We start from the raw sequence: 27,998 nt of genomic DNA, 5'->3' as shown, positions 1-27,998 counted from the left end.
CCCTCAGGCGCCGAGCGCGGCCATGGCGGCGCCCGCCTACCCGGCCTGGGTGAGGCGATGGGTGTCCGGGCAGTGGCGGAACAAGAAGCGGCCCCCGGCGCTCCGCCCGTCGCGGCCGCTGGCTCTGGCCGATAAGGTGGCGAACCGCCGGGAGCAGCTGTCGGGTGAGTCCCGGGGTGGCGGGGGAAGGCCGGGCCCGGCCCCGCTGTGCCCCGGGAAGGGCCGCGCCTTGTGCCCTGGGCCGTGGGTTCGCGTCCTCACACCGCGACTCTTTTGTGTCGTATGTGAGTCACGCACGTTGTGTCGTAACACTGCCTTTACCTTAAAAATCCAGTCAGGTGCTGGGTGGCTGCAGTGTTTTGCTTTCTGTTGGCAACAACTTCTGGGCCCTGAAGCACTGATTTAGAAGAATTAAAGATTTTAGTTAAAATAAATATCGCTTTCTGTTATCAAAACTTCCCTTTTGATAACAGAAGCCAGACTGAAGGAATTGATAAATCATTGAAGGAACTGATAAATTATGGAATTGTCAAACTAGGCTTTTGCATCCTGAATAATCAATAGACCCCATGAATACAACACAATCATAAATCAAACAGTCCTGGGAAAAACAGGATTCAGCTGTCAAAGGTTAAAAAGTCAAAGAGAGGAAGACCCATCTCACTTCATCATTTTAGGACCCTACCCCATAAAAAAGACCACTGACCCATTTCAAAAAACAAACTACGCATGCTTAATGGCTTTTTGGGCTAATTACCATAGGAAGCAGGGAATGGGATGTACCAGAGTTATGAATGTGCATTTGTGGTTTGTTTATTCAATACTCCTGTACATAAAAGACCCTGTGATCATCTGTAAATTGTGGTGTGTATTTGGGAGTGATCGTAATAAACATACACTTTCTAACTTTAAACTGTTAGAGAGTCTTTGTCCGTCATAGTTGGATATTGGTATTAGATCAATATCCATAGTTTCTTAATAAATCAGGCCCAAAGCAAAGCTGGGATCTTAAGTTATGCATTTTCTCATTTTCTGCCTCTACCCCTCTTAAGCTTTGGAGATCTGTGCACTGTGGAGGTTGTTAGTATGAAATCCCAAACTCCTGAGATTTCTGGTTGTGTTTCCCTTCCAGAGGCGACGTGCATCACGGAGATGTCGGTGATGATGGCCTGCTGGAAACAGAACGACTTCAACGACGCGCCTTGTGCCAAAGAGATCAAGACCTTCTATGACTGCGTGGCAAAGGCAGAAGTAATTAAGGCCTTTTTAATGTTCTTAAAGGCTAGCAGTAGGAAAGGAGGAAGCCTCCAGTCATCTTCTGTGTGCCAGTTAGAATAATGTTCTCTGAACAATTTGGTTGTGACCCGTTTGAGCAACTGAGAGCAGTGAAGCTGGTGAAGGATCTAGAGGCTCCTGCAAGGAGGGGCTGAGGGAGCTGGGGTGGTTTGGTGGTGGAGTGTGGAGAGGAGGCTCAGGGGAGACATTATTGCTCTTTACAACTACCTGTAAGGAAGGTGTAGCCAGGTGGGGGTCAGCCCCTTCTCCCAGGTAGCTAGTGATGTGACAAGAGGATGTGGCCTAGAGCTGTGCCAGGGGAGGTTCAGGATGGACATCAGGAAGAACTTTTTCACTGAAAGAGCTCTGAAGCACTGGACCAGGCTGGCCTGGGAGGTGGTGGAGTCACCATCCCTGGTGGTGTTCAGGAAATGATTGGACTTGTCACTTGGTGCCACGGTCTAGTTGGCAAGGTGGCCGTGGGTCAGGTGTTGGAATCAATGATCTTGGAGGTCTTTTCCAATCTGTTTCTGACTTCGAAGGCTAGACATTTTTGAAGAATAAATTTCATACTGTTTAAAAATTAGATGTTTCTGATTATATAGTATATATTAACATCTTATAATAATACTATATTATAAGACTGAAATAAAATAATTTTTAAAATAGACTAAAGGTAAGTATATGTACTAAACTTGTCCTTAAACTGGTTTCAAGTTTCCATTTTCAGTAACAGTGTCATAATTTAAATAGTTATTTACTGCTGCTGTTTGACAGCATAAGTGAAAAATTATCCACAGTTTATTTGCTAGATGACAAAGAATGATCAAAGAATAACAGAAAGTACAAAGAAAAAATCTGGGTTGTTACCAGAATTTTATATTATCGTTAACTAAGAATGTGGAAGGATAGAATCTTTACAAGATGTCAGTCATTAATTGCATCAGTTAAAGGTCATCAGCTTAGGATTATTGAGCCAAGAATAAAGAAATAGCATTTTTCTGGAAGAAACATCTCCATACAATTAGTAGTAGTCCCTGGGAATGAGCATCAATTCTTCAAACGAAGAGCGGTAAATATTATCAGGAGTTCTTTTCTCTTTCAGAAAGAGCGCAAGAATCAAAATGAGGACACCCTGACATCCAGGGGAAACTTGCCTTCAAGCAAAGTGAACAAGCTCCTGAAGAGGTTTCCTCAGATGACACGTTATGTATAATGTACTTTACAAAAGGGACTGTGGACAAACAATTAAAGTTGGGGTCTTGGTCAAAAAAAGAAGAAAGTTGAGTGATATTTTGGTGTCAAGTGGTGTGTGGATCTTGACCCTGCTTTTGATTCCAGAGCAAAAACCACTCATCTTGAGTATCAGCTGATTTTGTTCATGAGACTCTTGGGTCTTGCAGTGTCAGGATTTCTGCAGTGTGTTGTTCAACTAGCCTACTCAGGTCCTCACTGTTAAATAAAACCTTCTAGGCTTACATGCAAATGCGTTTCCTGGTGGTGGATGACATCTTCACATGCAAGCTTCTTGCCCAGCTCTGGAGCTGCTATCAAGAAGTGTTTGGGCTCAAACACTGAGCCAAGTTCAAATTGATAGTAATGATGGTATAATTGATGGCTCATAGGCTTACAAGGGTGTATACACAATCTGGTGCCTCTTGAAATTTTTTAAATTTCCACTGGTGTAAAAAAAAGGCTGTAGAATTTAGAAAAAATCTCTAGCAAAATACCTTGCTAATACATAATACATTGGTAAGTATCAAATATAACTTTAACATGGGAGTTTGTGTTTTAGACCCTCTGATTTGCAGGTATGGTTCCACGTAAGTTTGATGATTTTGTCTGTAATGTAATAAAGCAAGACTGGTGTTTGACTTGGGTAACTCATAATCTACAACAAAATGTTTCATTGTTCTGTGGTAAAAAAAACCTAAAAGGGAGAGAGAAAGATCAATCACAGTCTGATAATTGAAATAATGTAATTAATTTTCAGTTGGGGGGGGGCGGGGTGTGGTTGGTTTCCACTACAGCACCACAAAACTACAGGTGAATTCTTGGGACCAGCACCTAATTGCTGGGGAAAATGCAGTGTCTGGGAGAACTAATGTTATAACCATTTATATCAGTAATTCTTTCAGGTATGCAGAAAAAGTAAAATAAGAGGAGAGACAGGTAGACACATACTGTGTGATTACCCACAGGTGGCTATAGAGTTTGCTGGAGCTGAGTCCTCTGGAGCCCCAGGCTGATACCTGTTGATCACAAAAATTTTGGACAGGTAAAGGCTTTCAAGTTACTGGAGCAACGTTTGCTTAGCTGTTAATTACAGCGGCTCATTAGGGGATTATCCACAGGGTAGCTTATTCTTCTGTTGCTGTTATGGCATAATTGGGTCTTTCAGAGGACTTTGGGTCAGTAAGAACACTATATCAACGTCTGAGTTTGGGAAAACACTTTGGTTCTGTGATATTTTGTATTTTGTGTCCAGAAGACATTGTGAAAAGGAATGCTACTTGCTGTTCCTTCGTTTCTGAAGGATTGAGAGTGAGGAACTGATTCATCTCTATTGATGATGATTTTTCTTCATGTTCAGATTTGGAATAGAAGTAGTTACACATCTCTTAAGATAGCACCTGTGCTGAATGTACCAAATTCCAGTGTCTATGAGGAACAGTCTTATATAAGAGGGTGTAACAGAGACACTTAATACCTTTTTCTATTTTTACTTTTGAAATTTTGCAGAGCTGCAGCTCCCACTAATCTGAAGATCTATTTTTGCATTATACTGCTTCATGGTGAGCTTCACAAATTCAGTTGTTTGGGGTTTGGTCTAACCTTTTATATGTCAACTGTAAGCTTGAAATTAGCTTGAAACCTTAGCTAAGGTTTTCTAATCCTTTTATTTATTGAGAGGAAGCAAACAATGCTTTTCAGGTGCACCCAGGTTTTACAGTGCTTCCTTTAAAAATACTTGAGCAATTCTTTTGCATCTTTTGTTGTAACCAAAAGCCTTCCAGTTACTGATTGTCCTTGGCAATTTCACTTGCTGGCTGTTTTCCTGTATCACACCATTAAGCTTATATTGGGTGTTTAAATGCATTCTGTGACATGCTCATACTGAGGATCATTCAATTAATAGTTCGTGTTTGTACCCACAGCAAACAGCACTGTTCTTTCTGAGCTGGGGTTTGTACCACCCCATGATCCTGTTGCTGGGAGGTAAAGAAAACTGTTCTGGTGTTGAGCACGCTGGTTAAGAACATTGCTGCAGAGACCTGTATATGATTGCGTGGTGAGAAAAGAATTAAACAAAAGCTGACTAGCTGTTCTACCCTCCTAAGTCGGATTTACAGGATTTAAGCAGATCTGCTGGAATTCCTTGATCTTATTCCTGTACCTTATAGCTTGACTGTTACACTAGCTCTGCGTTTGGTTGCTATTAACTGTTCCCTTTAGGTGTTCACTGTGGAGGTAGCATTAATATTTCAGTTGGTCCTGATGAATAGTTGTCCTGCCAGTTCAGGAGAAATAGGCTAAATTCCAGAGAGCCAGGGACATTTTAGAAGATGGCATTTCTTGTTCAGAAGGGTCAATACAGAAAAATCTGGCAAAATCAAGACAGATTCTGTAGAGAATTGTAGACTTACTGTAATGGAACTATGCATATATCAGGGTGAAAAGGTGACTACTGTTAAATAGCAGATTTAGATATTTGTAACTACTTCAAATTTGCCCATACAAGAAAGTTCAGGATGTTTTACCTTATCTGTAGATACATTTCTGATCAAAACTACCGCAGTTATATTGGTATATTTCCCTTTTAGGTCTTCCTCTCTGCTTGGGGAGTAGTCATGAGAAGCTTTTGAAAATCTGAGATCCATTTCTCTCAAGGAGTATCATTACATGTGTGAGAAAAACAGAGTAGTCTTGGTAAGAAGGAAATAGTTCCAAAGCAGGACTTGCCAGAGAGGAGACAACTGCAAAACCCCCTGTATCTTCCCAGTTCATCATTCTTCCAGAAAGTGAATACAAGCTTGGACTTCTGTTGCTTTTGGTGTACTGGTCTGTGTTTCCTTTAAAATTATTTTATCTATTAAATCACTTTATTTAGGAAAACTTTGCCTTGAGAGGGAGGCAACTTAAAAAGGCACTGTGAGAGAAATCCAGTGCAGGCTTCTGCTAGAGGTGTTAAACCCTCTACACCAGAGACCTGAATAGGCAGTGTCATGGAGTTCTGAATAAGCATCAACAATCTCTATTAAGGAGCTAATTTCTCTGAATGCTAATAGAATTTCTGTTCCTGTTTCCAGTATATCCTTTCCTTGTGTTTTCAGTGGAGTAATAGGTTCTAAATTCTAACACAGTCCCATATTTTTATTTTGTTATGCTCCTTTGTGCTACTGCTGCCTGAGAGTTACAGTGTGATGTAGCATCTGAGCTATTTCCATCCCCTGCTGCCCTGATCGTCTGCCTCCCTGACTATGAGGATATAGGAGATTTGCTCCTAATTAACTGAGTGTAATTCTTGGCCAAATCCACTCCAGAAACAGCTTCTTTCTACCACTTAGTGACTCCTGTAAAAGATCCAACATGTAGGGAAATTTCCTTGCCTTTGATGAGTGACTGAGGATGAGGCAACACAAAACTGTCACATGAAGTGAGTAATGAGCAAAAGTGAAGGAAGGAAAAAAAGAAGCTTTTTGTCAAATCAGTAGATTTTTATCAGCCTGTTCCTTGTTTTTATGCTGAAGGTGTCTTTGGAAGTGCTACTCGGCAGACTTGGCCAGAAGTGAGCTCATTTCTTAAGGTGACCTTCATGTTTCATGCTGTAGAATACCATGAGTTCATTGCTCCAAAATCAGAATATAAGTAGAGAAAATGCCCATTAGACTGAGCTGAGAAGCAGCACAAGGAACGTGTAAAAAAGGGACTGCCAAGACTGAACAGCTTCAAATGAACTGACTGCCTTCTTAGATTTAATAGTGTTTAAAGCTTGTAGCCTTGAACCCTAATTCATATGAAGGACCAGCAAGCTGAAAACACTAAAAACCCCCATGGGATGGAATTATTAATGGTAATATAATAATGATTAACTCTCTGGAAAGCATCCTAGCCAATTGAAGGAAAATATAGCCCAAGGTCAAGGAGACGCTGATGGCAAAGTTCTCTGGTGGCAATACCCATGACGGCTGGAAAGGGGCAAGGCACCCTGGAGAGGGCTGTGCCACCTGTGGGTTTTTCCGGGGGAGATCTGGAAGCTGCTTAACATAAAGTTTTCTGGGTCCCATTTACCTGGGTTCAAAGCTGAGGAGAGCTGACCTCGGGAAGCTGCAAGCTGCTAATCGAGGAGGCAGCGGTGGGGGGGATCAAGTCCAGATTCCTTCCAAGTCTAATCTCTGGCAAATGTGCGCGCACACGCCGTTGCCTTTCCCAGTTGTTGCTGGGGGCTTTGCAATAGGACGCAGCCCCAGCTCCTCGCCGTGCTGCAGCCTCTGTGCCTTGGGAAGAGGAGGAAAAGGCAGCTGGGGAAGGAGCACTGCAGGAGAGGAGAGGAGCGGGCAGAAGGGGCGGGGAGGCGGAGGCTGGCGCCGGGAGCAGCGCGTACCTGGAGCTGTGGAGAGGAGGGGACAGCGGGCTGAGCGCTGTGCCCATCGCCTGTGCTCGCCTCCGCCCGTCTTCCAATGCGCTAGAGAAATTTGAGAGCATGTTCTGTTCCCTTATTTCTCTCCTCTCTTCTGCCACTTTCTGAAGGGAAGAATCAAGGAGAAGAGATGGGGAGAGAGGAAGGCGAAAGTGAAATTCAAAGATGCTGGTGGGAACTTTGATCCCTTTCCTCACATCCCTTTCCCTGCGTAGAAATGGAAAAGGCACCCCGCTCCCTCCAGTGCGGAGCGGCTAGCGAGGGAAAGCAGACCCTGTGAGAAAATGTGATGCTTGAAGAACTTTCTGCTCACTCTGTACTCAAGGGATGGAAATCTCCAAAATACTGGGGCTCCTGGTAGAGCTCTCAAGTCTGCTATCCTGTCTCAGATGTGTGGAGGTAAGAAAAGGTTATTTTTCTATCTGCTTGTAAAAAGTAATATGGTTCTTTTAATATCCTCACCGTAAATGGATCTTATTATTATTTGAGTATGTTTTCTAGAGCATTTAGGCAGTTGTGGTCTCTGGGAAGGACTGGGGGCTTGGGGAGAGATTTGTTGCATTGTGCATATAAATTCAGCAAAAGAAACAAACCAGGAAAGCAGGATGCACAAGGGCTTGCAGATGCTTTGGCTCGGGTTTCCAATGTTTCTCAGGCACTGCAGTAACCCTGGCAGGAGAGATCCTTTGTTTCTGTTCTTTGCTGATTGTCCCTCTTGGTGTTGTGGACAGATGCTTTATAGCTGCACAGAGCTGGGGCAATGCCTGCAGCATAGGCTGTTTGCACTGAATTTAATTGGTGGTGATGGTCAGCATTGGGTTATTTTGGAAGCTGCTACAGAAACTGGCAGCAACTAATCTTTCATTAGAAGGGAAGCTTATTCCTTGGACTGCAGTACTTTTGTTTATGGTCCCACTCCAAGAAAAGGGGGTTCAGTCTCTCATATATATCCTGTTATTAGTCTGACCCATCAGGCTCACATGTGTCTGCAGGTGTACACTGAAAGCCAGGGATTGAGGGAACTGCACTGTGGTGCAGCCAAAGAAGTACAACTTAGCTCACTTTCTACTCTCTGCAAAGATCTTTGAGGTCCTCAGGTAAGTCCTTCATCATTGCTGGTCCAGAAACCCTTATGTGGGCTTGCAGCAGCTGATACATGCAGATCAATGGATTTTTGCCTGAAAAGAGTTTCTGTGCATACCCTTGTGAATATGCACCTGAGATCTGATCTGATCTGCTACTTCTGAACCATGTCAGGAATTCATCTTCCACATGCAGTATCCCATTCTGACTTCTAGAGGGTGATGCTGGAGCTTGGCCATGGTTGTCAGCACCTTGTGGACCATATTCATAAGCTTGATTTAAAAATTATATCTGACATGAGTAGGTGTTGTTCTTGTCAGGTTTCTGTGGGAATTACCTCTGCTTATTCCAGAACATGATTTGGTTTCATTCCAAATTTTACTTTTCTCATTTTCCAGGAAGAGGTGAAACTGAGAGAGGCAAAATTACTGCATTTTGAAGAAAACCACAATCATTACCAATAGCTAGTATCCTTTAGCTGCTCATCTCTGCTCTGTGAATTACAACTCTTTGCTTATATGAAAGTATTAGAAATGTTCATTTAGAATATTTAGAAACTAATTAAACTACAAGGAGCTAGCAGAAGCATGTACAGTTTCTTCTTTTCTCTCTGAGTCTGTGAAGGTCTTGCACTTGCTTCCACACCATGTAGTGGTGTTGAGTGGAGATCTCTATCTCTCAGCCTTTAGTCAAGTTACACCACAAAAAACACTGCCTGTAAGAGGAAATGCAGTTTTGGGGCCAGATAGGATGCTAGAATTCTGAGGACTTGGTTTCATTTTTTTTTTTGTTTTAGCTATTTAACCCCATTTGGATAACAACACTATAGGCCATATCACATTTTCAAGAATTAAAAACAAAATCCTCAAAAAGCATTGGAGATTGCCTTCCTTGTATGTTTCCCACTTTATCTGTGGATGTTTATTACCATTTTAACAGGTATTCTGGGGCCATCATCCTGTGACTCAAGTAGGTAAATCTCTGCTACTGTGGCTGTAGATGACTTGCCATACAAACAGAGGCAGAATGAGTAGTTATTATTTTTCTTCTAGATTTCCTTTCCATAGGTGTCTCAGACTTCCAACTCTCTTGGGAATGAAACAAGCAGAGCCCTGTAATGTAGTGCTTAGATCAAGGGTAAATCTCTGCAGGCCACTAATTATTCTTTTTGTTATTAGTGGACAGATCTATGTTTGTATTTGAAGAGGAGGAATGGGGAGACCAGGGAAGAGGCTGGTTACTGGGGTGTGTTTGCCTAAAGCTGAGCTGCTTTTGGGACATGCCCATGTTTATTTCATTGGATAATAATCTCTCTGCTTTTACTCTGTTTCTTTTCCCAGGCTTTCTTGGGATCCAAGCCCAACCAAAACCATTTGCAGAGTGCAGGTAAGAACAAGAAGTTACTAATTCGTCACTGGGCAGACTCTTTCCTGCAGTGGTGATCTGAGACCATAGGCACGATGAACCACTGCTATCTGGCCTTGTTCCTTTCTTTTCATCACTTCTTCAATCTTTTCTCTGGCCCCAATGCCTGTTTATCTCCTTCACCAACATGGCCAGACTACTTCTGTTTCTTCATGTCGAATGCTCTTGCAGGAACTCCCTGCTCCTCCCACATGTTGTTTTCCTCTAATCTCTTTCTCTGCCTTGGTCTTTTTTGCATGCTTAACTTTCCTCTGCTCTAATAACTACTAAATTCTCAGACACCCTCTCTGAGGGTCCCAGTTGATGCCACACATATGATTCCAGACACTGACTTTCTACTGCTTCTCATTTTTGTACCTTGCATTTAACCTTCAGCTGTCACTTATCCCCTCTGGGCCTGGCAGTGGCTAGAAGGCAAATGACATGATGCAAAGTTTCTCTGTACCCTTGATCTTTGCCCCACGTGCAGAAGGGTTTTCAGAAAGTGTTGCCTTCTTTTTTTGTTTACTTAGTGAATAGAGCTGTAAATGTCTTTTTCAGTCTACTCTTCCCATGTTATGGACTTTATAAAGCCCACAAAACCTGGGGGTTTTTCCACTTTGTTATTTCAGGCTTATGAATGGAGAGTTTTCTCATTTTGTCAAGGACCATAATAAATTAATTATTGTTTTTTTTTACACTGGATATTTCACATGGGCACTGAAACATTGGCACCTGCACTTCCCCCCAAAATAAATTCCCTTTCCCTTCCAATATATTAGCAAGTTCAGACAAGCCAGGTGATTTGCTGATGTGAATAGGGAACATACATGCAATGAAATACAGTGTCATTTCACACCTTCCTGCTTTGTACAGTGCTGCTCCAAAGTGGGTACATGTATTACATGTACAGTAATAGGAACCAGTTCAAATTGGCATGTCTGAGCCCTAAGTTAACACTTTTTAAAGGTCTGTCTGGGCAGCTCGTTGCTTCAGATCAATTTGTGGTTTAGACAGTGAGTATTATGAATATTCTTTGAGCAGCACCTTGAAGGCTGGTAGAGTTGGAATCAAGCAAACAGCAGTTGAGATTGCAGACACAAGGGGTATTTCTCAGAACCAGCTGGTGTCTGCCATGCTGTCTGAGCTTCAGAGTGTGATGCCTTAGGTGATGCTAACCCTCCCCTCCTGTGCCCAGTGGCCAGCGTGTGTGCCGTGGGAGCCCTCGGCTACTACAACGGCTCGCTGGCCGTCACCGAGGCCGGGGCAGAGTGTCTCAACTGGACAGAGTTCCCTGATTATGTTCAGCAGTACCCAGACCGTGGCCTGGGGGACCACAACTACTGCAGGAACCCAGATGGGGGAACGACACCCTGGTGCTTCTACAGGCTTGTGTCGGGGGCCATCGGCTGGGCCAACTGTGACTGTAACCAAGGTAAGGGCTGCGCTGCCTCAGGGCTCAAACCACTAACGTGTGCTGCACAGACTTGCAAGTGGCAGGTGGAACACCCTGTGAAAGAAGCACGGTACAAAGACTGTAATGAATTGTTGAAATAATTAATACTAGAGGCTAGCCTGTGTGGGAGAAGAACATCTGTGTATATTAGGGGGTGGATTTAAGCTGCTGTAGCTGTAATGCCTTGTATAGATGTTTTATTCTCATACAAGGAGATTTTTTTTTCTACTGCTAACTTATGCCACTTTGAAAACAGGTTTAGTTATGTAAAAAACAACCCACTTCTGCTCCTTTAGGGTCCATATCAGAGCATTCCTCATGTAAGTGTAGCAGTTCAAATATAACAAGAAAAACATCTTCTGTGGCAGGGCAGGTCATAGGCTTGTGTTAAACTTCCTCAGTGCTGGCACAAGGACTGCTGCTTACTTTGAGGCAAGCAAGGAGCTGAGCTCTTTCATTGGCTGCTGTGCAGCATTCCTGAAAATGTCCTGTTTTCTAAACTTCCTTGCTTTTCCTGCATTTTGCAGAACAGTTGAAACACCAGTTAAATAAATGAATTGTCAGTCTTTCCCTTGCCAGTGGTTGTGCTTTCAAAGATGGCTTCATTAAAGGGAAAGATACAAGTGTAGTGTTGTTGTGGGCCTGCACTGAGGTATTGCAGACTGGTGTGTCCTTCTGCAAGTACATAACTGAGTGAGGAGATGTGCTTTTGAAACAGTGGTAAAACTTTTGGTGGGGTGGGAATTAAAGGAGCATTTACACTGGCACTTCCTTTTCCTATATAAAGTAAAGAGGATTCATCTGCTGTTACTGAACATCTCACTGTAGCAAGAGAGTCATGTAGGTGAAGTGGTTGATGGAAATAGATCAGTGGAACGTCAGAAATAATTAGATAGCCTGCCATTTTCATATACCCTTTCAAGATAGCATGTAAAATCATTCCCATTCCACAGGAGGATCCAGGAGCTTTGGCAAAAGCCAGATTTCCTGCTAGTGTTACCATGGATCTGAAAAGACCATAACACCAACCATCTTCTCAAGCAGCTGTTGCTAGGCCTGGGAAGGTGCCACATCCCACACTCCTTCATGCACATCACTTTAGTGCCAGCACAGGCAAAACAGGGATGAAAGAACCAAGTGCAGCTCAGCTCAGCTACATGCAAGTCCAAAACCTGCTGGTCTGAAACTTCTATCAGCAGATAGCAGCTGGTTTTTGGTTGGGTTTTTTTTCTCTTTTGGAAGGTGCTGTTCGGTTGGCTGAAGACCGTGGTGTGGAGCTGTACTTCAGTGGACTCTGGGGGACCATCTGTGCTGACCACTGGACTGATTGGGATGCCAGTGTTGTCTGCAGGCAACTGGGTCTCAGGTGGGAACCTCAGTCTGGTTGTGAGAGGTACACACTCATGTGGCTTTTGAAAGAGGAGCTTGGTGCTTGGAGTCTATTGATGAGTTTGTTCATTGCTTTCAAATGAGAGTGCCATTTCTGACTACACCAACCCCTCTGCAGTACGTAGGCACACAAAAGGGTTAGGAAGTGCTTTGTGCTTGCTTGTGCTTTCCCATTAGACTGTAAATGATCATCCCTTTATGCACTTCAATTAACTGGGCACACTGGCATGTGAAATGTCACAACTGGACTGGGGAGTCACAACAACTGAGGGAACTTGTAAGTCAAGCCAAGCTGTGGCATTTCATTGCTCTGTTTCATCCTCTGTACCAGTGAGATTGGCACAGCTGGGAAGAAGAGTCATCCTGGACCATGGCCTGTTCCCCTGCACCTGCAGTCAGCAAACTGCCATGGAGATGAGGAAGCCCTGCTGCTCTGTGCTTATCAGGAAGCCGTGTCAGGAGCTTGTAACCAGGGGAGTGCCGTGGTAACTTGTGTTCCTCCAGAAGGTAAATCTCCAGGGAAAGATCTCAGTCATTGAAGGATGGCTGATGCTTATGACCACATCCCATTTTTATGGATCCAGGTTTTTGTCTGCAGGCAGAACACTCCTGGTCACCACAGCAGTCAATTAAAGAGCCATCCCTGGACCAGCAGTGCCCCACTCTGGGGGCTGCAATCACGGGTGCTTGTGGGGGTCTAGAGGGGATGATGTGGTAAGAGAGCATCACGAAAGCTCCTCTGGCTAGAGAATGGTTTACACCCTGAACTGCTGGATGTGCTTTGTCTCTGTCTTGTTCTGTTGTGCTCTCTTTCCCTTTCTCGAAGCACAGGTGTAGGTGCCCCACTGCGTATAGTTGGTGGGAAGGAGAGCTTTGAAGGGCGAGTGGAGGTTTACCATGACGGCAAGTGGGGAACCATCTGTGATGACCAGTGGGACGACCGGGATGCTGAAGTGGTCTGTAGACAGCTGGGACTCAGGTAATTTCCTTGCTGTGTGTCATGGAGTAGTAATAGAAGCAGGCAGAATGAAGAACATGAGAGCATGTCCTTCACTCTACTACCAGCCCTTCCTATAGGAGATTTACAGAAACCCTAGGAAACATAATTCTGGACTGACCATCCTGTGAAGGGATTTTGTACCCAATTCTTGTCAATTTTATGGGTTTGTGCTGTGTTTTAAAAAAAAAAAAAAAAAAAAAAAAGGTAGATTCCTGTCTAAGGATTGTTTGTGTTTACCCCATTCATAATTTTTGCATACGTCCTAATACAAATCTTGTTAGCCTCAATGACAACTTGTCGTGGTGATTTCCATATGTGAACTGCAGTTGCTTACTTGGTTAAGTTTAAACACTTCTAGTTTCACTGGCTGCCCTTATCCTCTTCAGACAGGAAAGCAAGAAGGACCACCTCATTCTCCCGTGTGCCATTCAGTGCTTAACATGGGAGCTCTTGTATACTGAACATTCTTGAAAATCACATCAGTACAGGATTATTTAAAACAGATTGCTCAAATTTGAGATCCCTCAATCTTTGGGAGTTTTGCATGTTATGAGATTCTAACTGAGACTGATGTTACATCACTGTCTGCAGAAGTCCCTATGTGTCTGAACTGTTTGTATTGTAGTAACATGTTTGTTATTTGCTGGAAGGGCTCATTACAAAGTTTCCAATAACATATTTCAATTAACAGTTGCCAACTTCACTGTGTCAAAAATAGATATGATCTATGAGAGGACAGTGATCTAGCATAGGAGAGTCCATGTGCAAGGCAGAATCTGAGGACACAAGACTCTGGCCTTCCTTACTGAGCATACGTGTTTGTAATGTTTACAGTGGGACTCCAAAAGCCTTGTCATGGGCTCACTATGGGCAGGGATCTGGCCCAATCCTGCTGGATGAAGTGCAGTGCTCAGGGAATGAACTCTCCCTTGATCAGTGCAAGAAGAGTGACTGGGGACAGCAAAACTGTGACCACATTGAAGATGCTGGGGTCTCCTGTGACCCTTTCACAGGTACAGGTGTACAGCTCTGCCAGTCAGATGCAGTTGATCTTACCCCCACATTAATTGGCTTGCTCAGCAGGTAACCCCCTGGTTCAGGATCTTGCTTCCAGGTATGGCTCCCACAAGGGCTGCCAGATGTGGAGGCACAGAGTAAGGGAATGGATCAGAGGCAGACTTGATGGTGTTCCCATGGGTTATTTTGAGTACCCAGAGACATCTGTATCTTTTGTTTCTTTCACTGGTGGGCGGTACAGAGAGCTGGCAGTGGTGCACAGGCTGTTTCTTTTCTCCCCTGCTGAGTGCTGCCCTTTCCTTCTCCCTCCCCGTGCAGAGGGCACTGTCCGGCTGGCTGGCGGCCGCAGCCCCAGCGAAGGCAGGGTGGAAGTTTATTACAACGGAGACTGGGGCACAGTGTGTGATGATGGCTGGACAGACCTCGGCGCCCAAGTGATCTGCAGGCAGTTGGGCTTCAGGTAGGACTGAGAGTCTGTAGTGTCTCTGCTTCCTAATTTCAAGGATTAGATTTCATCACCCTTCACTGGGATAGGCTGGACCTTAATCCTTCATTGCTGTTTTTGTTAGAAGGCTTATTACCATTATACAACTTATTAAGGGAAGATTAATAGGTATCCACATCCTTTCCAAGGGGCAAAAATAAATCTATTATCTCTTGCCTCAGCCTGTTTTGAAAGCAGATAACGGGCTTAATACTGTCCTTATGAACCCCTCAGCAAAGTCAGAAAATTTTCTTTAATGCTCCTTAAATTTGTATGTGTCACTTCTGCTCTGTCAGTAAAAGGATGTCACCTATCTACTTCATATGTATCACCTTCAGTAATGGAACAAAGACCATCAGAGCAAAAAAGAGTATAAATAGGGATTTTCAGCCCATTGCTGAGCTGTCATCCCTTCAGGTAGGAGTTTGGGAAAGATTTAAAATCAGGATACTATTGCCTTTGAGCTAGTAAAATGGGATTTTGTGGATTTTTCAAACATGATTAGGGTCTCCTTCTAAAATTTCAACTTTTCTTTACTTTACAGATGAAAAAAAGACTAAACTAAATTCTTCCCTTTGAGTTCAGCTATATACTGCATTTGTCATCTCTTTAAGTGCCTAAAACTTTGCAGCTTTCTGCAGTTCAGTTCCAGGTAGCTGTTTCCTATAAAAAGAAGTAGAATTATTAAATGTTGACATTTTTGATGCCTTCTCTGCCAGCCCTTCCCCAAATTGATGTACCTGCCCTATCTGAAAAGCAGCCTCTGCTGGCCCTCTGTGCCCTTGAATGTGCCTTTGACCAGACACTAGAAAGTGGTCTGACGAGCCTCCCTGAAAATTGAAGCTGGCAAGATGTGAGGGTGCTCAGTTGCCATCCTGTATGTCCACTGAGTAGTTTAGGTCAGGAGGCCATTAGTACCATAGTTAAGCAGGGGAGTTTCTCTTTGGATCTGAGCTTGGGTCCTTCTGTGGCATTTAGAGTTTTAATGTTATCTTCTGTTTCCTTCCTCTAGTGGTCCTGCTGCCGTGGCCTCTGAAGGAGACTATGGTGCTGGCCAAGGCTTCATCTTACTGGATGATGTGGCATGTGAGGGGACAGAGCTGTCTCTCCTGGACTGTCCCCACAGCAACTGGGGGCAGCACGACTGCTCCCATGCTGAGGATCTGGGAGTCCGCTGCTCCCCAGAAAGCAACACGGTCATGGATGGCAGCCTGGGTAACTCACCTTGCTCTTGCCCTGAACAGTGGGGAAGTTTCACCTTCTGGTCTGTTCCCTTGGAAGCTCTGGCAGATGTGGGAGTTTTCCCTGTGCTGTTTAAACAAGGGGTCTGTTTTTTGAGGTGGAATGAGCCCTGGCTGAACTGGGGCAGAGCCACAAATCTGTGGCTCCACCAAACCTAACAGACAAGCAGATAAGTGGAAACTGGAGAGAGTTGTATTGACAGTCACTGAAACAAACCTGAGGGGCTGAGGGACAGTGGCTGCCTTGGTGTGCCACTGCTCACGGGAACCCTTTAACTAGACCTTTTAGGAAACTTAGGTGTGGTTACATTAGTGCCACACCTTGCCAAGACAGGAGGGCTTCAGATGCAAGGGGTCATTGTTTGCACTCCCTTGTGTGAATGGCACACTTCTAATTAAAATTGTCAAAGTATTTCAAGTTACCATAATTTCCTCATTTTTATAATGTCTGATACCCTCCCTTTTCCTTACTACAGGAGACTTTCCAGTTTCTCAGACGTGTTATTGAAATAGTTGGCATCCAACATTTTTGTTTTTCCTGGATGTAGAACTCCTCTCTTGCTTAGAATCATGTAATAGTTTTACAGTTCAATGAATTTTTTTCCCCAGGCATGTTTAAGCTTGTCTAACTCTTGGCTCAGGAGTTAATAACTTTCTTTCTGTTCTTGTTCTCCTCTTTAACTCAGCTTTCAGAGTATGGTCCACTGATGATTTCCAGTATGTATTAAATAAATTTGTATGTATATAGTCTTCTGATTCAGCAGAGAGGTAAAATGTCTTCATACAGACACACTTCTTTCTTTTATTTTTTTTTATTTTTTTTATTTTTGTTTTAAGCTTACTGACGTCAGGGATTCATCTTTTTTCTATAGAAGCCAAGTTTTGGACACCTGACCCCTCTGGTGTTTTTGCTTGCAGCAGCCCAAGTGTTTTCTTCTGCAGGGCCTCCCGTGCGGCTGGTGGATGGAGAAAGCACCAAGGAGGGCCGGGTTGAGGTGTTGCTGCACGGGCAGTGGGGCAGTGTCTGTGACGATGACTGGACAGACAGAGATGCTGCAGTGGTTTGCAGGCAACTGGGATTCAGGTAAGAGCTGTGGGTCAGGCATCTTACAGATAAAGACAGCTCTCAGGAGCACTTCTAGACTTGTTTCTGGGGGCTTAGTTTTAGTTTTGGCACACTCATATATGCTTGAGGAGGGAGTAGGTTGCTCTTCTCAGTGTACTGTCTGTGTGTGGAGTGACACATAAATATTATTCCACTTAAAATGCACTGGTGCCTCAGGTTCTCTTGGCTCTTGCTCACTGCAGATTAGCCACCCTCTCTCTAATTGCAGTGGTACAGCAAAAGCCAGGGCAATGGCTTATTTTGGTGAAGGCCATGGGCCCATCCATCTGGACAACGTAGAATGCAGTGGCATGGAGCACACCCTGGGGCAATGTGCCACGCCTGACACCAGGATTCACAGCTGCTGGCACACTGAGGATGTTGGGGTGATCTGTGACTATGTGGAAGAAAAGGTCCCAGATATAAGGAGAACAGGTATAATTTCCATTTTTTCTATGCAGGAATTTGAAGCTCTGGTTGTAGGACCCCTCTGCATGCCATTGTGGTTTTTCCCTGTCATTCTTGTCTTTGGTTGAAACTTCACCTACAAAATAAGCATGTCCTGTCCTGCACCTCCTACATTTTTATTGTTTTCAGTGTATCTTCTTAGCAGCACAGAGTGTTCCAAATTAGTCTGAGGAGCTCCACCCATGTCAGGCCTTTGAGCCTGCAGAATTTCCCCACAGCCAAGTCACCATACTCTTCCTTAGAACATTAAACATAAACAACCTTTGGGGTTTAGAGTACTGAGGAAGTATAAGTATAGGTCACACTCCTGGCATGACTATAGAGACTTCATGTAAGTACCTCCAGTAAAATTAAGGAAACCCATGGGATCAAATATTCTATGAATTCCATATGCACAGCACAACACAGTCGATTACCTTGAGGATTAATGCCCTCAGAGAAGGTGAATGGTATTTGGCTCTGTGACAGCAATGCTGATGTTTAAGGTGAAGGTCCCTACCCAACTGCTCTAACTTTGCAGGTCCAGAGTCTGGTTTGTGTGGGATGCGCCTGCTTCACCGTCGCAAGAAAAGGATCATAGGTGGAAACAAGTCTCTGAGGTACTACCCTGTAATTGCTGACAGCCAGACTTGTTCCAGCTTTCCTTCAGACTCTGCAAATAGCCTGGCAGATGCTGACTACATAAATGCATTTCCACTGGTGATTTTTGAACTTGGTTTGAACCAGTGTGCTATCTAGGGAAGAATGCAAGCCAGCTGAACCCAGATGAGACAGAGTGGATGGGAAAAGAGGAAACTGACTCCCATGTGTGTGACACCTCTTATTCCTCTGTTTTCTCTTCAGAGGCAGTTGGCCATGGCAGGCCTCACTGCGGCTGAAGGGTTTTCGTCGAGATACTCGTCTGCTGTGTGGAGCAACACTGATCAGCAGCTGCTGGGTGGTGACTGCAGCCCACTGCTTCAAAAGGTGTGTTTGGGAGTGGGGAGCCCCAAGGAATACTCAACGATGGACAAGATAACCTCATACAAATTTATCCTCCTAGCCCAGTGGAGCCACATGAGCAATGCTTCTAAACCAAGTCCTTCAGGTTATGATGTGTGTGATCTTTGGAGTACTTATGGGGATGACTCAATATGGACTTGCTTTTTCCTTCACTGCTTACACCTGGCCTCTTAACTCTGAGGCTTTACTGTGTAAAGGGAACCAACATTTTGGCATTTTAAGTGCTTTAAGGAACTGCAAACAGGTCAGTTCACAAGCCTGTTGCAACTATTATAATCATTTTTATATAAAAAAAAAAGAAATCCCATCCATGGTAGACAGTGATTTGGGACACCAAATCTGCAACAGCTGGCATGATTATATCTGCTAAAGAGGTCCCACAGTCCTGCAGCTGGAACTGTTTTATCACTGTGGTGTGAGAAGGTGGTTCAGTCTCATAGCAACTGAGACTTGTGTGAGTCTGCTTTCCTCTTAGTAGGAGTATTGAGATTTTGAGTCTGTTTCTCTCCAGGTTTGGTGTTGATGTGCGGCGCTACCTCCTGCGAGTGGGCGACTACCACACAGGTGTGAAGGATGAGTTTGAGAGGGAGCTGCCTGTGGAGAGGATTGTCCTCCACAGGAACTACTGGGCTGGCAGCAATGACAATGACATCGCCCTGGTCCGGATGCGGGGCAGAGAAGGGCACTGTCTCTCCTTCAATCACCACGTTCTGCCTGTCTGCCTGCCCGACAGGAGAGAGAGGCAAGACATCAACAGGCAAGCCTGCATCATCTCTGGCTGGGGAGACACAGGTGAGTGGTGGGGTTTTGAGAGGCAAGAGAGGTAGGAAGTCTGCCTTCAGAAGCCTATGTGGGCCATTAATTTATGTCAACTCAAGGCTATGCTCTCACTGCTCCCATTGTCTGTGCCAGCACATGGTGCTAAGGAATGGGGAGATGAGGTGGGTTTTGTGCTGTTGTGTTTTCATCTGATTTTGAGGCTTGTTGACTCTGCTCAATAACATCCCTCTGAAGCTGTGGGAGAGACCAATGTTGTCATCTGCCCACAGTCCTCTCTTTCTTCTCGTTTCTACACTTCTGACTTCCACAGAAGACCCCTAAGGGAGCAGCAGCCTGTGCACAACCACTATACCAAGCCCATGGGAGACCTCCATATTTCCATGACCTGCCTTCCTCATGATACTGTCATAGTGAAGTGAGGGCTTAGAGGTAGAAGGAGCCCTTAGAGAGAAATCTCTCTTGGACTACCTTGCTTAATTTCCCTGTGTATTTCTGCAAGGACAGATGGACTCTGAGTCTGGTTTCTGCCTTGGGTTCAAGACAGCCTGGACCTGTCCTCTTTGAGCATATTGCTGTGAAGCTTCCTAAGTAAAACAGAGCATGGAGGCCTTTCTGGGGCTGCTATGACTGGAGAAAAGCCATATGCTTAGAAAGACTTCCTGCCAAAAGCCCCAGGAGCTCATCTGTTGAATTTGGACCTGCCCGTCCTTCTCAGCTGTTTCCCTAGCTATTGCTGCAGCTTTTTAATTGCAAGTATTTGCCTTTGGAGTCAGTTGTGCCAGCTGCACGTGTCACTTCAGGATGTTTGGGGTGGATCAAGGAACAACTTAGCCATGTAACTATCTTAAGCTCAGTGCTTGGAGCTTAGTGGATAGAACCCTTCCCACGCACCAAACCCAGGTTTCTCAATGAGGAGCAGTTACCTACTACCTTGTAAACTTACATAAACTTGGGCACAGAAAGGTCATACTCTAATATAGCACGTTAGCCTTATGTTCTGAGCAACCCTGGGGTAATAAAGAGATTTGATCAAATAGACTCAAATCTGGCCAAAGATGAAGTGAATTCCCTTTGAATAATATTTGAATGCCTCTGAAACATCTTCTAAGGATTGAAACATCTTCTCTGAGGATTAAGCACTTAACAGATACTACCCCATTTACTCTCTTGAGAAAACACTGTCCTTGCTCTACTGAGGAGAAAGTGGAGATTTGGAGAGGTGAGATAAATTGAACAAGGTTCAAGTTACTTGCTGACAGAACCAGGAGTAAGACTCCTCCTTTGATCTAACCTTTTTCTACAACCCTCTTCCCCACATCTTTGATCTTACAGCTCTATTTTTGTGGTCTGGCTTGGCATCACTCTTTTCTGAAGTTCTTGTGGTTCAGAGGTGCTGAGCTCAGCCTATTTCTGTCTTGCAGACTTGACATGAAATGTATACATGTAGGTTTTGGGAGGGAGCACTGTTGCACCAGGTCACTACTGTTGCCTCTATGTGAATCAGTCTGGCTGGTCTGGTTTTTTTCCAGGGAAGTCTTATTCCAGAACTCTGCTGCAGGGGGTGGTGCCCCTTCTCCCACGGGAAGACTGTGAGGCCCGTTACGGGCAGAAGTTCACCAACCGCATGATTTGTGCTGGGAACCTTTCTGAAGATAAACGGGTGGACAGCTGCCAGGGGGACAGTGGAGGGCCACTCATGTGTCAGAGACCAAATGGACGCTGGATCATTTTGGGCATCACTTCCTGGGGGTACGGCTGTGGTCGGAAGGATTCACCCGGTGTGTACACAAAGGTCAGCAAATTCGTACCCTGGATCAAGAAAGTGACCAAGCTAAAATGAAAATGACTGAGGAATTTCAGCATATGCAGGAATTTTGCCCTGCAGCAGCAGAAGGCTGTGGCTTCTGGTCTGTGACTGATGGAGATTTATTTTGTCATTGGACACTGGCAAAAGACTTTAATGTAGAACTGGAAGGAAAACAATTATGACTGATTCTCTAAAGTCTTTGGTTTCACTTTAGTCTGTAAGCAGAGAAAGCAGGTGCACAATGGTAACAAAGATCAGTATACGTTGCTCTAAATATCTGAATCCTTTAATGCAATCACACTTATTCCTTTGCCCTGGCACACAGAAATGGTAGTAGTAGAGAGATACCTACTGCTGTAAATTGATTCATGGTTGTATGTTTGGACAGTTGAAACATGCTGCAAGGAGAGGTGAAATGCTTGGAAGATGGCACCAGGTGCTGGCATAGTGGAAATATTCAGATATTTTTTAATAACACCTCTCTTCAGTTCCAGGAATCAGAAGATTTGACCTGAGCTGAGGAACAGGCCAACAGCTGGGTTTCTTAGCTTCCCTGTTATGTCTCTAGGGGGAACCTTTTCTCTTCTGAATAGTAGGTTTGCTCCCATAGGATCCCTTTTAAGTGTCTGCCTGGACTGAGGTGCTTGTCCCTCCTGCTGTAATCCTCTGTCACACATTTCCAGCTGCCAGATGCTATGGTTTTATTGCTGCTTTTTTGCTGTAGTAGTTTGTGTGTGTGGTTCGGCTTTTTTTGTTTCCTTAAAGCAGCATCTTCTAGAGTCAGTTGTCAGTGTGAGAGAGAGTAGTTTTCCTACCCTCATGATTACTATGAAGAACTTAAAAATCTTACCTCACGTGGCTGAATAGACATGTTATTTTTCTTTAAATCCAAATGTAATGTTAATCTCAAACATTCAGGTGTTGAATCATGATTTAACAGCACTGCGGGGGACTTATTCACCATAGTTGTTAGCTACCCTTTGTTTGTACTGCTAGTTTTTAGTATCTCTGTGTTCACAGTTTTCCTTGAATCATGGAATTACTCCTGGAGTATATAGATACTCCTCAAGCAAATTACTCACTCCTTGTGAAAAACAGTAAGTGCGCTGCAAAGCAGCTTCCCGCTTTCGTGAAGTGTGTCATTCTTGAATCCTCTGGGCCTCTCTTCTTTGCACTCTTCCTCTTTTCATTCCTCTCAGTGGGAGTAAACTGGCTTAACTTGAGGATATGCAAGCACTGTCATCAAGCTCAGTTCTCAGCCTGAACAGATATAATGCTGAGAGAAAGCAGGGGTTATTGAATATTATGATTTCTTCCTTCTGTCTCATCCAAACAAATGAACAGAGTTCCCTCTTATGCCTTAAGCAGTTTTTAAAGTTAATATATTGTTCTTGAGTAGTAAAAAAATATAAGTAGACAGAAGGGCTAAGTGCCTTAAAAGTTGTGCAGTCAGCATCTTCTCACTGTGTACAGATAAGGCAGAGAGAAGACAGGTCTGTCCAGGAGCAGGAGCAAAAAGCTTTGATGTGTAACCAAGCACTTGAATGTGGAAGATTAATACAGGATGGGACATGTGGAACTTGTGCCAGATGTGCATGTTTTGGGTAGGCAGCAACTGGGACAGGCACTGACCTGCTGTCTGGAAGGTTTGCACTCAGGGCATTGAGTGTTCAGTATCTGAGTATTGCCACTGCAAGAACAGAAGGCAGAGCACAGTCTGTGAATTAGAAATGTCATATTCAGGGCATGTGGTGACAGAATCCTAGAAATTGCCTTGGGTTCAAGAAGTAGTGATTGCCTAAAGCTTTGATTTGTCTTCTATAAATTAGCTTAATATAGAGGTGCTGACCTGACTAGGTGGCTGATTTTTGTGTGTGAAGGCTAAACAAAACAGTTTCATTTACCCTTTCCAAGTACTATAGGATAGTTGGGCTAGCAGTGTTGCAATCAGCTGCTCTAAATTCTGCTTGCAAACTTTATTTTAACAAAGAATTATCAGAATCTTTAAAACATGAAATGTCAGGACCCCATCAAACTGGCCTTTGAGACAAACCTGATCCATTTGTGCCTCTTCTCGAGGTGCTGAATGTCTTCAGCATAGCTTTGTGCTGATAACCCTGTTTAAAATGCCAGACTTGACCCATTGGCAGCACTGTGCTTGGCTCTACGCTGGCCGTGTTGTCCTATGGCTCCTGTCAGAGTCTCTAAAATGCAAGCTGCAGACTGCTCCTTATCTCACAGGAATTAAAATGCCAAGAGGACTGAGGGCAATTATGTCACAGACCTCTCATCTTGTGGGGGATTGAATGCTAAATTCTACACTGGCAGGAGCAGTACCTGTGTGGGAAACATGGAGGGATTTGACTTTCAACTTTAGCCTCCCCTGAGCCAGCATGCTACAGCAGCTCAAATGAAGTTTCTGTGCCTTGGGTACTGTCACATCTCTAGTTTAACCTGGTTTGATCTTTCAGTTTATACCTATAACCCCAGCAGGCATAGAAACACCCAAAGGATGACATTGTGAGGTTATTTCCCTAAGCTTACTTAGCAAGTGGCCATTCAGGAGTTAGCACAAATTACCATGTAACACAAGTGAGATGCAGGCCTGGCATTGTCTTCTGAAATTCCCATCTTCTAGTTAAAAATATTTCTTTCTCCTAGATCTTGTCACAATGAAAGCTGTGAGAATCCTTCTAAGTAACACCCTTCAAGTTTTGCATGAGCCAGGAGGAGGGAAGGAAGTATCCAATCTCCTTTGCCAGTGTTTATACCTTATTCCTGCTGTAGGCAAGCCTGTCAATACTCTCCTACATTGACCTGGCCTGTTTCAGGATACAGCTTTTGCTCTTCACTGTTTAACCTGGAACTGTGGCCCAAACCAAACTCACGTGCTTTGGCACTGAGGCTTATTGGAACTGCCTGACTGGATGAGCAGCACTCAGTCACCCTAGGACTCTATGTTATAATGTTGGACAGCAGCAGATGTTTCAAAAGATAGTACGTGTGAGTTGTGCTGAACAAGTTTTAACAACCTTTCCTTTTGGGGAATTTTGTTCTTAACCCATTTAAATTAATTACTTGCATTACTATTATCATCATTAAAAATGGAAGTACAAATACTTGATCCTCTAGGTGTTGTACAAACACTGTGCACTATCCTTTTGTCATTCTTTTTTTTTTCCTAAAGTATAAGAGTTTATATCTCTAACTTTTAAAAATTATTTAATGTAACTAGCCTTCACCTTCCATATAAATATTTAAATTTTTTGGTTTTAACCTAACTAAGCTCTCAATCCCAGTATTTTCTGGCAATGAAAACCATTATAATTTTATTCTCCATAGTACATAATTTCTTTTTATGGTTCCTGAATTAATTGCCTTTTGTTTTCTTTCAGTACCATCTGTCCTTGTGTCCTCAGCCATGAGAGGAAATAAGGGGCCTGGCTTTATGTTCTGTTATGCATTATTCTAGTGAGAGTTCCTTTTCTAAGACTGTGTCTTCTCTGTCTCTCTTCAATCCAAACTGTCTAGGTGTCTGATAATATGCTGACTGTCTCTCTGTGTCTTCTCTTTCTGATGGATCTTTAAACTTTGGTAAACAACTGAATGCAGTTTGCCAGGGGAGGCTCTATCCCCTGCTGATTATTCAAATACAACTTTGTATAGCAGGCAATTCTGTAAGTAATTTCAGTGCTGTGGCTGTTTGCTGGAGCTAGTTTTAAACTTGCTAGTGTGGTCTTGGTGGCAGCCTTGCTACAAGGGGATGAAAACCCATTGAGGTTAGTTCCCCCTGTGTTTCAGGGAGGTGCAGCAGTCCCACTGAGCTCACAGAAATTGCTGGAGGTCTGTCTGGGGGGCTCTAGGCAGGGAGCACCTGGAGAGCTGTGTAGACATTTGCCTGTGCTGACATACATGGAGGGCTGGGAGTTCACAGCATTAGTCCATTGGATAAGGGTAATGCATGTGCACTGCTTCCAGGAGCTGAGAGCTCAGTCAGTGCTGCCGGTGCCTGCACTGTGCCACATGGATGCTCTGAGAGAACTTCCCACAGCAGTGGCCCATTGTGGTTGTGTGAGAAAGGGAACATCACTGTGAGTGGCTAGGAACATGGGCAGGAGTACAAATATGGCTATGGTAAGGATCTAAGGAACAGCTCTTAGTGCTGCTCCTATCCCTCTTTGAGAGAATACCCCAGTGCTCCAAAGGCTGCCCCAGTACTGGGGTCTTCCTGACCTGCAGTGCCTGCAGTGGAACTATCTCAGTTCACACTTTGGCTACCTGAAGCTGGATTAAAGATTTATCACTTTCTTGTGGCTGAACACTGTTCTAATGATTTCTATGAATTATGTTCTATGCTATAATTAATCAGGTAGCTGTTTATTAACCTGGACAGGATGTCAATTATCCTTGTAATCTCTGTAAACATGTAGCAGAAAATAACAGATCAGTTTCTCAAAGGTTTGAGTGGAGGCATTGGTGAGGAACCAGGAAAATGAGTATTTGCTGTCTCAGGGGTAGTAGAGGTACATCTGCCTTTTGTCTGTCTTCCTTTCTTTCTGAAGCCTCTATCCTGAAGTCTCTTCACCCCAAAAGAGCTGCAGTGTTTCACTGAGCATTTGAAGACAGATTTTTATGTGTGTATTCAGCAATCAGATGAAAACTCTGGAGAAATGAAACTACATTGTGGTATTTAACAGTATCTTGATATACTCCCTGGGAGTTTCTTACAGCTAGAGCTAGAGAGAACAGAATCACCTCTGGTGGTAACCAAGTTGGGACTACTCCTTGTAGAATAAGGCACTGTGACCTGGACTACTGCACATCTCCTGGGCTGTGTTTTCACTTGTTTGGAAAAATACTTAATTTTCCACATCAGAAACTTGTTTGTGTAGTAGCCCACTCAAGTCCTACTAAAATACCTTTCTACTAAGGGCTGAGTATCTCTGAAATCAGTCAAGTGCCAAAGCTGTCATGTCCCCTGGATCAACACCAATGGCTCACAAGGTATGTTAATAAATGGATTATACTGTGACTGTGTGGGGCTCTGTCTTATTTTTAATAAAGGAATCTGTTCCAAGGGCAGATTTTAGGAATTTTTTTTCAGCACTGAGTTAAGTTTATTAAATTTCTCTATTAACATTATTTTTAGAGAAGCTTCAACATGCTAAAGCATGTCACAAAGTCAGCATCATGTTAGCTACCATTACAATGAAAGGCAACAGTTCTTCAAATGTCACATTTTTTGCCATTTGGAGCAGGTAAAGAACAGGTCAGCTCATTGCATTTAAAAAGTTAACAGCCTTTAATACATCAGCTTTTAAATTTGTTGTTAAAGAGGATCTTTCTATACAAACTTGTTTGACATGACTTAGTCTCCTTTTAGTCTACAATTCATGTGTCATCACTCTCAAGAGTCAAAGCCAGCCTCTGGAAAAATGGAAGTGGGATAAGGGAAATTCAGTTTGAATGAGCCATTGGTTCAAGAACACTGTTATACTCTACCCATGCTGCCCCACTACTGAAACCTGAATTTCTGTAAAAAAAGTCTGTTTTGAAACATGCTCCTTGCAATTATGCAATGACTTTTCCAAGTCATTAGGGTTAGATTGGAACTTGGTGTAGCTGATACCTGCAGACCCCAAGAGTTACAGTATGTAAGTTTTTGCATCTACTGACTCCAGCCTGCTGTTGGAAACCAACCTGCATTCACTGAAGAAAGAACTGCTTGTAGTTAACACTTTCCTCACTTCACGTCTGCCTTTGGGGTTTTCTACACCTACCTACATTCCCCTTCTTGCTCCTGCAAACTGGGAAGTGGAGTTCAGGCATTTTAGCTGGCCTTCCATGGATCAGCAGGCGTCCTTTCATCCCATCGGTCCTGCAGTGCTCTTCTGCATTCGCTGCCTGGAAAAGCAACAGTACTGAAGCTGTGGTTAAGGTTACAAGTCTGTCAAATATCATTTTGTATTAAAGCACTTGACTGCTGCCTTTCTGTGAAAGGCCTGGGAGGAGTGTATGGCATGAGTTTACTTGTTTCAGATTGTCTACTCTAAGATAGCTTTGGATTTTGAAACTGAAATATGAATGAGAAGAAAACTGAACTTTACTTCATGTGGTTTTCTAACTAGGATAACGACCATATTCATTGGGAGAGAGGAAGAAGAGCATTCAGATATCACCACTGACATTAAAAAAATTCTTACTTGGGTACAATTTCCTCTTTCTAGTGGTGGGAGACAGGATCCTGCTTAAATTGCCTTGGTTTGCTGGGCTGAGTCCCATACTATTCTTCAACTGGCCTGTTCTAAAAGGGGTTCCTGGCATTTGTAGGAGGTTTCTATGGAATTCTGTTCATATGTAAAAGTGAAAAGAGGAAGCAGGGCCAGCAAAATTATCTTTAAGTATATGGATGGTCCAGCTGGAGTAATTTATATTTAGAAAAATCTTTGGATTTAAGATGTGCTGATGGAGGACAGGAGTAGGACATAAAAATTCAAACAAATTGGTGAGACCTCAGGGCACCACTTGATCTTCTCCTCCCTGCTTTTCAAATCCCACACTTTCTGCCAGAAATAAAAGGCACTGTTCTCTTTGCAGATTTTCAAAACTAGCCTGTCACCTGAAAGGAAGAACCAGCTTCTCTGGACCAGCTTTACTAATGAGAAGCTGTGAAGCTGTATTGCTCTGTCAGCTAAGCAAACGGCCTTGTTTCTCCTATCCCCTGATGTCTGCAGTGGTTTTCATGCACCCATCAGGGCAGCTCAGGGCTGAGCTGGGAACAGGTGCAACTCAATGCTGGGCTCATGTTCAGTTGTTGCCCAACAGAAGAAACAAGCTGGCAGGAAT

General features: G+C 43.8%; 2 protein-coding genes across 5 annotated transcripts; both read left to right on the top strand.

Annotated features, from left to right (window-relative positions):
* On the top strand, positions 1-3,147 carry CHCHD1 (coiled-coil-helix-coiled-coil-helix domain containing 1). Its single transcript, XM_083865976.1, has 3 exons — positions 1-164; positions 1,133-1,251; positions 2,381-3,147. Exons 1-3 carry the CDS (start codon positions 23-25, stop codon positions 2,489-2,491), a joined length of 372 nt encoding a protein of 123 aa, XP_083722102.1. The 5' UTR covers positions 1-22; the 3' UTR covers positions 2,492-3,147.
* A 3,316-nt stretch (positions 3,148-6,463) lies between these two features.
* On the top strand, positions 6,464-26,179 carry LOC310911912 (neurotrypsin-like). 4 transcript variants are annotated; one of them, XM_083865959.1, is made up of 16 exons: positions 6,464-6,505; positions 7,132-7,315; positions 9,340-9,385; positions 10,602-10,838; positions 12,102-12,225; positions 12,580-12,755; positions 13,080-13,227; positions 14,083-14,261; positions 14,584-14,725; positions 15,762-15,964; positions 16,933-17,074; positions 17,325-17,530; positions 18,084-18,162; positions 18,407-18,529; positions 19,077-19,357; positions 20,875-26,179. In XM_083865959.1, exons 2-16 carry the CDS (start codon positions 7,244-7,246, stop codon positions 21,183-21,185), a joined length of 2,469 nt encoding a protein of 822 aa, XP_083722085.1. In that variant the 5' UTR covers positions 6,464-6,505; positions 7,132-7,243; the 3' UTR covers positions 21,186-26,179. The 4 variants fall into 4 exon arrangements, with proteins under 4 accessions (XP_083722085.1, XP_083722084.1, XP_083722086.1 ...); XM_083865960.1 differs by lacking the exons at positions 6,464-6,505; positions 7,132-7,315 and adding exons at positions 8,431-8,523; positions 9,178-9,244; XM_083865958.1 differs by lacking the exon at positions 6,464-6,505 and having other exon boundaries at positions 6,526-7,315.
* Positions 26,180-27,998: the final 1,819 nt, after the last annotated feature.

The sequence above is a fragment of the Zosterops lateralis genome, assembly GCF_965231275.1.
Source record: "Zosterops lateralis genome assembly, chromosome: 8".
NCBI lineage: Eukaryota > Metazoa > Chordata > Aves > Passeriformes > Zosteropidae > Zosterops > Zosterops lateralis.
This window is presented reverse-complemented; position numbering and strand designations above follow the sequence as displayed.

Excerpts from the sequence above, each read along its gene's own strand:
- CHCHD1 (XM_083865976.1), top strand. The coding sequence starts at position 23 with ATGGCGGCGCCCGCCTACCCGGCCTGGGTGAGGCGATGGGTGTCCGGG. Across the intron at positions 165-1,132 it reads CCGCCGGGAGCAGCTGTCGG|AGGCGACGTGCATCACGGAG; the intron begins GTGAGTCCCGGG and ends TTTCCCTTCCAG. Across the intron at positions 1,252-2,380 it reads ACTGCGTGGCAAAGGCAGAA|AAAGAGCGCAAGAATCAAAA; the intron begins GTAATTAAGGCC and ends TTTCTCTTTCAG.
- LOC310911912 (XM_083865959.1), top strand. The coding sequence starts at position 7,244 with ATGGAAATCTCCAAAATACTGGGGCTCCTGGTAGAGCTCTCAAGTCTG. Across the intron at positions 15,965-16,932 it reads GGTCATGGATGGCAGCCTGG|GGCCTCCCGTGCGGCTGGTG; the intron begins GTAACTCACCTT and ends TTTCTTCTGCAG. Across the intron at positions 17,531-18,083 it reads CCCAGATATAAGGAGAACAG|GTCCAGAGTCTGGTTTGTGT; the intron begins GTATAATTTCCA and ends CTAACTTTGCAG.